Source organism: Aedes albopictus, chromosome 2 (genome assembly GCF_035046485.1).
Source record: "Aedes albopictus strain Foshan chromosome 2, AalbF5, whole genome shotgun sequence".
In the NCBI taxonomy this organism is placed as follows: Eukaryota; Metazoa; Arthropoda; class Insecta; order Diptera; family Culicidae; genus Aedes; species Aedes albopictus.
Window position 1 is genome coordinate 54,612,644 of NC_085137.1, and position 11,822 is coordinate 54,624,465.

General features: G+C 44.6%; 1 protein-coding gene across 1 annotated transcript; it reads left to right on the plus strand.

Moving 5' to 3' along the window:
• The first annotated feature begins 4,981 nt into the window (after positions 1-4,981).
• On the plus strand, positions 4,982-9,256 carry LOC134286039 (uncharacterized). Its single transcript, XM_062847603.1, has one exon. The coding sequence runs from the start codon at positions 4,982-4,984 to the stop codon at positions 9,254-9,256; it is 4,275 nt and encodes a 1,424-aa protein (XP_062703587.1).
• The last annotated feature ends 2,566 nt before the right edge of the window (positions 9,257-11,822 follow it).

Consider the following 11,822-nt stretch of genomic DNA (forward strand, 5'->3'; position numbering starts at 1 on the left):
TATCTGTCAAAGGATAAGCAACATAGGGCGGAATTAAAAGGTACGAAACTGATTACACTCATTCATAGAGGGTATTCTGCTTAGAGGGTTCGAAAAGTCGGTACAAGATGATTTTTGTTATTTTGCCGCTTATGACAGACAAGTTCATAACACAATAAGATATGTCAATAACATAAAAAATACTGATTCCACTATACAGTTATTGGTCCAAAATAACATTTTTTATTATGCTGTTGATATTTTCTTCTGCTCGGGGTGCGGAACTGGAGACAAACAGCCATGGACCGAGTGGAGTGGAGGCGGCTACTATGTACAGCAGAGGCCACCCCGGCCTTAGCCTGACCGGTAAGTAAGTAAGTATGAGGCCCGATGTAGACAACCCTTTGTTCTAGTAAGGGATGTGCTGGGAACCCGGGATCTCCCCTATAATCTATCTGTAAAATTATCTGCACGTCTGGTATAACAGTTTAATTTGCTTGTGTTTTCTTCTTCAGTTTACTTTTCTCTGTGCTTTCCTCTTTGTGTTACCAAGCTGCTTCTGGCCATCCGGAAGACCAAACCCTGCAACAATTCGGTACCAACACGCTAGCAATATGCGATTTGCCCCCGGATGAGCTGCAGTGAAACCTTTGTTTCAAACCTTACCCTGTCCATCTTTCAAAATGTGATCTTCTAACCTAGAGCTGCCACGAGTACCCTGGTTCTCTCCCATTACTAACAGATATGATCAAAACGTTATTATCTTGTGCATTGTATATTATTAAGTACAAAAACAATCTTCGGGTCCATGAAGCGTTATACGCCTTATATACATGGAATTACAAATGTTTCCAGTTGGCATAAACTTTTCTGAAAAATGAGAAAAATAATAAAATTGCAACATTTTTGAAGCTTGAAAAAAATCTCACCCTATGCTTTAGCTATCGTTGAATTAGTTTTTTTTATATATTCCTATTCGGCTCCGTCACTGCGCCCAGATGAAGAAAAATCGACAATGCCATTTAGGCCCTAATGAAAAATCAGTGTTTTTGTTTCAAATTCCGAACGGGAATCGAACCGCCAACGTACCACCATCGCGCAACGGACCGCATCACCTGAACCCCTCAGCTACCGAATCCATTGTTATACGGCATCTCGTTGAAATTTCTCCGGTTGCGGGAAACCGCTACTCGGAAAGGGACCGCATCGTCACCATTGCGTCCGGCCTTGCAGAAGCATCGTCACCGTTATACCTGACGAACCGCTTCCGGCCATATTGTACGTCGACCAGCGGCGTCCAGCGAACGCCATTTTGATATCCGGCGAACCAACCACGATCGTCAGCCAGTAGGCGCGACGAGTACGCTTCGGTCGTAATCCGGCAAACACCGCACCGGATTAGTGGTACTGTCGCAATATCGCATCGCGTCGTTTGGACAGCTTCGGTAAAGCAGAACTGGAGTACGGTAACGCAGAGGAATCCACGGTACCGTGAGTTGCCACTTTTATTTTGAATCCACCGCACACGTTTGGTAGCTTAGTGATAAGAAGGAGAACAAAGAAGGAAAGGAATCTAAAAATGTCCTAGGATTAATAAAGTGAATTTGACTAGATGAATTACATCATGAACTGATTACACCAGCCCTAATAAATGTTTTTGCCAGCTACCATGTGTGCATGATTTCTAGGGACTAAAGATTTCTCTCTTCGTTCGATTAGTCATAGTTTTGTTGTCTTTCTGCTATACCATTTTTACTCCTAAAGGGTGATACGGTCAAAATTTGGTCACACAATTGGTTTCATAACTTGATACTGCGTACACCAAAACATCTGATTTTTGGACCAGTAATGGTACATTATATGTAGCTTATACCATAAAATTTTCATCAAAATCGGTTTAGTATGTGCGGAGATATTGTGAATCCTGAAAACTGCAATTTTAAAATGTTGTACAAGGAGGATTAAAAAATAAGAACACATTTTTACTCTTTAATTTATAGAGCCAGAAATACTGAACCAATTCCAATGAAAATTTTTCTGTATGTAAAGTATACATATCAAAATGTTGTGTAAAAATTTCATTCAATTTGATCCAGCCATTACAAAGTTATATATGTTTAGGTGGTCAAATTTTGTCAAATTTTGTCAAGTCAAGTCAAATTTTGGTCACACATTTTTTTTCATAACTTTAGACTGCGTACACCAAAACAGCTGATTTTTGGATCAGTAATGGTCCATTATATGTAGCTTGTACCATAAAATTTTCATCAAAATCGGTCCAGTATTTGCGGAGATATTGTTGAGTCCTGAGATCTGCAATTTTAATTTTTTTTTTCACAAATAAGAACACATTTTTACTGTTTTATTTATAGAGCCAGAAATACTTAACCGATTTCAATGAAAATTTTTCTGTATGTGAAGTATGCATATCAAAATATTGTGTAAAAATTTCATTCAGTTTGATCCAGCCGTTACAAAGTTATATTTGCTTAAGTGGCACCCGGTCAGTTTTTTTCATATTCAAACTGCTACAACTTTGAAAGTATTCATACAAAATAGCTCAAAATTTTACTGCGAACGTATTTTCATAATAGTATTATACTGTAAAATTTTGATAAAAATCGGAGCAGTATTGGTAGTTCTATAATCAAAATTGTGCTTTACTGACCTTAAATTTCCGAAAATTTACTATGGAGCGCCTTTATACAAAATTTTAAAATGGTAGGTATCGATGGTTTCATCTATGTATCAACCAATACTTAATCGATTTTGATGAAAATTTTATGGTATAAGCTACATATAATGTAGCATTACTGGTCCAAAAATTAGCTGTTTTGGTGTACGCAGTCTAAAGTTATGAAAAAAATTGTGTGACCAAATTTTGACCGTATCACCTGTTCACGCGCAACGTGAAATTTGTACCAGTCTAACTGCTCGAAACGATATTCTCTAGTGCACTCGTTCTACCGTACAGTTTTTATCGGTCCGTCGCAGCATCCGACGATGCTGCCGATAGTGATCCGATCGTAGGTAGATTTTTGCCAATTTACTGTCCACTCATCTTCCCGCTTTACGACAAAAAGACGAAGTGTAGATCAGATTCGATAGTCAGTTATCTTTCGCACGCGCAATAAACCACATCACCCGAAATTTCGTTGTACATAGTGATTCTACGGAGTAATAAAGTTGTGTCGTTCCTCAAACTCCAATCAAGGGCACTGATTCCCCAATTCGAAAACCCTGATCGCGGCAACATAAAAATCTGGTCCTTCGAGCCGGATCAAGGACTGTCGGGAACAGTGTTTGCGATTCGCGGTCATTTCGGAGTGAATTTCGTGTGAAAAAAGTGCAAACGGACATTAGTAAAAGTGATCAAAAGACTCAAGTGACACGGACACTAGTGACGAAGATAACGTGATCAACGGTCACGAAAGAAAGTGGATCGAGAAAAGAACTTCTAACTAAAAACGAACTGTGAGCTGAGAAATTATCGAACATTCATGTGTGAAGTGCGGTTTCGGCGATAATTAGCAATAAAAGTGATAGTGAAAACCACATTTGACCCACGCGAGAACAACGTTGGATGCTGCGGTCACCATCGAGAAGCGTCGGTCTATTGTGCTATTCATCACCCCGTCCCATTGTCGTCGTTGCTGTGGCTTGGGTATCGAAAAGTGGCGTGGCTTGGGTTCTCTCTCTACCCCAACGGAGACTGTAAGTACACTTGCATGTGCATGTGACCCGAGTGGCAAGATATACCAAAAGTAAGATCAGTTCGCTGACTTACTAATTTTTTCGCAATTTTGCATGACTCGAGTGGTTTCGGGCGTGAGCATTTTTTGGAATTTTGGGTGCTATTTGGCATTGTGAAGGCACGTGTGTGGAAACGCGGTTCATTTCGATTGTTCTAGTGCTGCTTTGTTCTATTCAAGATGGCTTCGGAACTCAAAAAGCTTACCAAGCAGGAGCGATTTTGCGTGGATTCTCTCAACAATCTTGCTAAGAATATTGGGGAATATGAGGATTCAGATCTCGCTGCGCTTGAAGGTTGGCAGGAATATTTAGAGGAAATTTATGGCGAGTTCAAACGAGTCAGGTTAGAGTTGGAGTTGTCCGAAGATTTTCGTAAAGCACTAGAGCAATCAATGCAATTGGAAGAAGGTTCATCTGAACAGTTGGATCTTACAATTAAGGCCACACGTGCTGAAGTCGAGCTCACGTATTTGAAGATAAAAGGGTTTCTGAAATCAAAGCTACAAAAACAAAGTACGTCAAACACTATTGCTACACAACAACTTGTACAACCAGTGAACAGTGTCCAGTCTAGAGTTAAGCTGCCGGAAATAAAACTTCCGCATTTCGATGGATCCATTCGGGATTGGCCTACATTCCGGGACACTTTCAAATCGCTGATTGATTCAACTCCTCAGCTCAGCAATGTAGACAAATTTTCGTACTTAGTCTCGTCCCTTTCGAAAGAAGCAAAACGTGTAATCGAAGTTATTGAGGTTACATCAGCAAACTATTGTGTAGCGTGGGAACTATTAGAAAAGAGGTACGAGAACAAATTCCTCATTGTTAAAGCGTACATCGAAGCGCTTTTCAATGTCGAGCCTATGAAAAGGGAGTGCTATGACTCTCTCAACAAGCTCATCGATGAATACGAACGTAACCTTCGAATGCTCGAGAAGGTTGGTGAGCACCCGGAGGACTGGAGCACACTTCTCGTTTTCATGCTCAGTTCAAGGCTTGACATCGCTACCATGCGTCACTGGGAGACGCATAGAAGATCCACAAATGTTCCTACGTACAAAGAACTGATCGATTTCTTGAGAAGTCACAGTTTGATTCTGCAATCTGTAGCTGCTTCGAAACCTCGATCTAGTGAACCTACCCGTACAACTTCCTCACCTCGTAACCCCTCCTCTAAACTAACCTCGGCTCCTGCGTTTTCTGCAAGCAATCCTCTCATTCGCCCTTCCATTGCGAAGCCTTTCGGAAGATGACCGCTACCGAGCGGTTCGAAGCAACCAAAAAGAATTCGCTGTGCATCAACTGCCTTTCTCCTTCCCATCAAATGAAGAACTGTTCGAGTGGAGCCTGTCGAGTGTGCAACCAAAAACATCATACGATGCTGCATCAACGAACCAATCAGCCCTCTACTAGCCAACCAACCCAAACCCAACCATCGAAGTCGTCGTCGTCGCCTGGTTCGCAGTCATCCTTTTCGCCGTCCGCTCAAACAAACCACTCGCAGTCCTCTCATGCAAGCAAGCCCTCAACTTCGTCTATTGAGAACCAAGCCCCCACAATCTCTGCCCTTTCGACCCAATGCGCCTCATCGTCGCTCACCAAACAACATCATCGTGTTCCTTCAACGGTGCTGCTGTCTACAGCTCTGGTCAAAGTTTTTGATCCATCGGGACAATCCTTGTGGGCCAGAGCTCTGCTGGACTCCGGATCCCAGCTGAATTTCGTATCGGAGCAACTCGTCCAGAAGCTGAAGCTGAAACGATCCAAAGAATTTCTTCCTATCAGCGGTGTTGGATTGTCGTCTACCTCTTCCAAATATTCGGTCGTCGCTCGTATCCAATCCCACCACGCAGATTTCGAGACCACTTGGAGATTCCACGTCCTTCCGAGGATTACAATGGAGTTACCAACACAAGCAGTGGATGTATCCAGCCTTCAGTTACCTTCGGACATTGTTCTTGCTGACCCTTCGTTCGGGGAACCCGGTCCAATCGACCTAATTTTCGGCGCAGAGAATTTCTTTGATTTGATGCGAGAAGGTCAAGTCAAAACTGGCCCCTATCAACCCAGCCTACAAAATACGGCACTAGGATGGGTAGTATCAGGGAAGGTCCAGTCAGGAATCGTACAATCTTCGGTCGTCAACCTTGCCTATTCCACTTCAACCATCGAAGAACAACTAGCTCGATTCTGGGAGATCGAGTCTTGCCAAACTAGTAGCACTTTGTCGTTGGAAGAAACTGCCTGTGAGGAGCACTTTGCCAAAACAACTACCCAGGATTCAACTGGTCGATTCGTCGTTGCTCTTCCAAAACGTGAGACAGCCTTTGCAAAACTTGGCAGTTCAAAGGTCGTTGCTACTCGTCGGTTCCTGTCCCTTGAACGTCGGCTCAACGCTGATCCTCAACTGAAGCAAGCATACACAGCGTTCATCAACGAGTACGCGGAGCTCGGTCACATGAAGCTAGTGGACAATCTAGAGACGCAACTACCAACCTACTTTCTACCACATCATTGTGTCGTCAGACCAGACAGCATTACCACAAAGCTGAGAGTGGTCTTCGACGCATCTTGCGCTGCTGACACAGGAGTGTCGCTAAATGACGCGCTCATGGTTGGTCCACAAGTGCAAGACGATCTTGTCGCCATTATCTTGCGCTTTCGCATTCCACAGTTTGCCATCATCTCTGACATCGAGAAGATGTATAGGCAAATTGGAATGAACCCGAACGATCAGATGCTTCAACTGATCCTTTGGAGAGATACTCCTTCGGAACCAATCCGGACATACCAACTCACAACCGTGACGTATGGTACATCGTCCGCTCCGTACCTCGCAACAAAATGTCTGCAAACACTCGCTGAAATAAGATCGACAAGCCATCCTGCAGCAGCCGCTGTCGTGGGCAAGGATTTCTATATGGATGATCTGCTCACTGGTGTCAACAGTATCGAAGAAGGTCAGGAACTTGTACAGCAGCTACTCCAGTTGATGAATTCGGCTGGACTACAACTTCGTAAGTGGGCATCCAATTGTCCACAGATTCTCCAAGCCGTTCCTGAACACTTAAGGGATGAGCGTACACTTCTCGATCTCGAAGCAGCTTCTCCGGTTAAAACTCTCGGCCTGCAATGGAACACTCGCACGGACGAATTCTGCTTTGAGGTGCCGAAGCACAGTGATGTCTACCCTATAACCAAGCGCATCGTTCTTTCGGATATCGCTCGGCTCTTTGATCCACTGGGACTTGTTGGTCCAGTGGTAGTGCAAGCGAAGCTGTTTATGCAACAATTGTGGAGAGAAGGAAAAACATGGGACGATGAACTCAGTGACTCTGCTCAACAACTTTGGGCAGAATTTCGACAAAACTTGCAGGACATAGCGAACTTAAGCGTTCCACGGTGGGTACTTGCTACTCCAAGTGTAGTTTCTGTTGAACTACATGGGTTTTGTGACGCCTCAACTCGCGCCTATGGTGCCTGCATCTACGTAAGGACAGTTGCATCGAACGGAGATGTCTTCGCAAACCTGCTCACTGCAAAATCCAAGGTGGCTCCACTTGGAAACTCGAAACGAAACCCAACCATAAGTTTGCCGCGTCTAGAGCTCTCTGGCGCGCTTCTTCTAAGCCACCTCTTCGAAAAGGTCGAATCCAGCACCAGTCTCCATGCCAGGAGTTTCTTCTGGACGGATTCAACGATAGTCTACCATTGGCTATCCTCTAACCCATCTCGTTGGAAAACGTTCGTGGCAAACCGGGTGTCAGAGATCCAACGAATCACTGCCAAAGGAATCTGGGCACACGTGCCTGGTCTAGAAAACCCAGCGGACGTCATCTCCAGAGGAATGCATCCAAACGAACTTAAGGATTTCACCCCTTGGTGGAATGGACCCGACTGGCTTCGACAACCCTCTCGTTTCTGGCCATCACTTACTGCTCCTGTTCACGAAGAATTCCCGCCTGACCAGCTCGAAGAACGTATCGTAGCACTGCCAGCACAAACCATCCAGCCAAACGAATTGTTTTTGCTGTATTCATCGTTCACGAAGTTGGTGCGCATCGTAGCTATCATTCTTCGGTTCCGCCACAATTCAAATCCTCAGAATCGCCACGAGAAACGAACAGTCGAACTAGTTCAAAGTACAGAACAGCTAGTGAAGATCGCTCAAGAAGAAAGGTTTCCTCATGATATCGCGGATGTGCTTCGCGATGGGCAGGTCAAAAGGAATTCTCGGTTGAAAATGCTTCTTCCACACCTGGCGAACGGCATATTGCGTGTCGGTGGCCGGCTGAGGAACGCTCCAGTGACGTACAACCAACGACATCCTATGATTCTGCCGGACAAACATCCACTGACCGACCTGATCTTGACGTTCTACCACCTCAACAACCTCCACGCTGGACCCCAGCTGATAACAGCTGCAGTTAGGGAACGATTCTGGCCACTTCGTATTCGCGACCAAGCGCGACAAGTGGTACATTCGTGTCTAAGATGTTTCCGCTGCAAACCTAACGTCATGGAACAGCTCATGGGCGAACTACCAACAGAACGAGTTACGCCTACGCTACCATTCCTTCGCTCTGGAGTGGACTACTGTGGGCCCTTCTTCTATCGTACAAGCAGAAAAGGGGCTCCTACCAAGTGTAACGTCGCCATTTTCGTCTGCATGGTGACAAAAGCTGTTCATGTCGAATGTGTAGCAGATTTGTCCACAAGTTCTTTCATCGCCGCCCTGAGACGTTTCGTTGCCCGGCGAGGGAAGCCACAACTAATCGAGTGCGATAACGCGCTAAACTTCAGAGGTGCCAAGCGTGAGCTGGACGAGCTTGTCCGTCTCTTTGGCACTCAACAACACCAGCATCTCGTAATCAGTAGCTGTGCTGAAGATGGTATCTCGTTCAAGTTCATACCACCGAGATCCCCAAATTTCGGTGGCCTTTGGGAGGCCGCTGTCAAATCTCTCAAGAAGCATCTTCGTAGCACTCTACTGAACACTATTCTGTCGCTGGATGAATTTCTAACTCTCCTCACACAAATTGAAGCCTGTCTCAATTCTCGTCCACTGACCCAGCTCACTGCAGATCCAAACGACCTCGAGGTGCTCACCCCAGGGCATTTTCTGGTCCATCGTCCACTCATCGCAATACCCGAACCAAGCCTGGCTGATGTTCCGATGAATAGGCTCGACCGGTATCAGCAGACCCAGGAATACGTTCGTCGGATATGGAAGCAGTGGCAGTCCGAATACCTTTCTGGACTGCAGCCTCGAACTCGTTGGACTCACCAGCGGGACAACATCAAAGTGGGTACAATGGTCTTGCTGAAGGACGACAACCTTCCACCTATGAAGTGGAGACTAGGACGAGTGACGCAGGTGTTCAGAGGAGACGACAACTTCGTTCGAGTGGTGGCAGTTCGGACAAAGGACGGCGAGTTCCGGCGTGCCATTACAAAGATCTGCGTGTTACCAATCCAGCAACCCGGCGGAGATCCATCCGCTGACGAACCCGAAGGAAATTAGAACCCTTCCGACGATCGCAGTGTCTAACTCTGCGCAACGCTGGGGGGTCGAAAGACCTCCCATCCATGTAAGTCTTTGTATTTTATTGAATTTCTAAAAAGCTAATGGAATGTTTCATCCCCCATATCCGCCTGCGATGACGACGTCTGCAACCACTACGAGTTTCGACCTACTGCTGTCCAACGTTCTGATGCTGTATCCAATCGCATTCACTCTATGTCGGAGAGACGAGTGGTTCTGCAACAGGAGAAGCTAGGATCAAAGGAAGCAAGGTTCGACTCGTGCTTGGACTCAACTCTAAACCGAAGGATGTCTCGTCACACTCAACCAGTGGTCCAATTCGTCCCCGAAGGAAGGTTATTCTACGATGCACAAGTACGCTCAGTAGCTTGGTGCCAACGGTCATCGTCCGTTTATCGGACCCGCGGAGGCCGGTAGCCTCCAACCCAGTTAAGTGTTGTTTTTTTTTCTCAAATATTGTTGAAAAAGCCGCCTATGTTTTGTTCCAGAGAATGACCAGCCAGCGAGGGTGTCGACGAGGACCATCCACCCGTACAAGATCACGTGAGACGATGAGACGACTCCTGCACCATCAAACAACTTCAAGCCAAGCACGGTCGAGGTCACTAAGTGTTTCCGACAACGCACATGGCCATCGACGAAGATCCCACGAGCAGATGTAAACAACCCGATCGCGAGAGGATCCCGACAGCAGACGAAGTCAGTCGCAGCGAAGACTCGGACACTACAAGATCATCCAACAACCAGTGACGTCATCCGAAGAGTGACGATAACGAACATAATATCTAAAGTGAATTCCGAACAATGAATTGCAAAGTGAAATCGCTTAGATTAAGTGTAGCATAAGGACAGTTAAACTATCGAACATTGAACTTCCATTGATAGATTAGAACTAGGGTATTAGTAGTTAAAAAGCCCCTTTTTAACGGTGGCCGGTATGTTCACGCGCAACGTGAAATTTGTACCAGTCTAACTGCTCGAAACGATATTCTCTAGTGCACTCGTTCTACCGTACAGTTTTTATCGGTCCGTCGCAGCATCCGACGATGCTGCCGATAGTGATCCGATCGTAGGTAGATTTTTGCCAATTTACTGTCCACTCATCTTCCCGCTTTACGACAAAAAGACGAAGTGTAGATCAGATTCGATAGTCAGTTATCTTTCGCACGCGCAATAAACCACATCACCCGAAATTTCGTTGTACATAGTGATTCTACGGAGTAATAAAGTTGTGTCGTTCCTCAAACTCCAATCAAGGGCACTGATTCCCCAATTCGAAAACCCTGATCGCGACAACATCACCCTTTAGTTGGACTGCTAGGGAAACCAGTCCCTCCGTTTCCGTTCTCCTAGCGAAAAGGGAGATTTGTGAGAGTGAGTTCTGCCAGTGATGAGAACTCGCGGGTTACTGTGACTAATAGGCCTTTTCATTTGACGTCTTAAATCAGCTGATTTCTCGGGCCTTTGACAGTTCTCCTATGAAAATGACACTTTAGCGTTTGCGCCTTTGTTCGGTAGTTGTAAACAGTGGCATACACGAACCTGTCAGCTGAAAAGGCCTATCGAACGACGATCTTCAACTGTTATAATTCTATCTATGGTGGTGCCTCTTTACGCAAGTAGCATAAGTACTTTATAATACCGTTCAGCTCCGCTAGTTCATACTTCATTTCCCCAACTGAATTCTTATGAGAAATCTGCCCTGAGGTTACGATTTCTTGCCGGGTACAGTAACAGACAAGTGGTCCCCTACGGAGGTGGCGCTTAAGCCACTTGTTGGAAAATTCAAGGGTTAAAGGTCGTAAGAACCGAAGTAAATAGTGGATGCTACAAAACAAAACAAGAGCACTGATAATTGGCCATGCTTCGGAAACCTAGCATCACCCTTGTTTTACTGCTGAATTCTCCCCAGTAGGAAGTTTAGTACCCGGGTTTTAACATTAGCAGCGATACCATTTCAATAAAGGAAAAAAATATACAGTAATAAGGATTGTAATAAGTTCCTTGCAAACCAGCACTTACCAGTCTTTGAATAGTTAGTACATATTTACATTGATCCCTAGCCCAATTTGATTTGCTTTGCAATAAGTTTAGCCTCGGATGGCGAGGTTTTTAACTATTTGCAAAGTAAAGTTGGGCAACTTAGTTTAATTTAGAGACTTAAGTCACCATAACACAACTTGTTATATAACAGTTTAGAATTCACGTTTCATACATAACCTGTTGTATTTTTCTTGTATTATTTACTTAAAATCATACGCTTATATAATCAAAACAGCGCAAACAATGGCGGCTTATAAAACATCTTACAAGTCTTATAAGATGTATCCCAGTACACTTTACAATCATCTTCAAAACTATATTGAAGGCTAGATTGAAGGCAATTCGAATTTAATATTACTAGTAGAAAACTATTATAGTACACTCTCTAATCTTAGGTTGAAAATAAGCTATTTGCTGGCCATAGAGCGTGAAGAATCCATTTATATTACTTGTAATAATAATAAACCCTGTCATATCAAATCTTGTATCAAATATTGAGTAT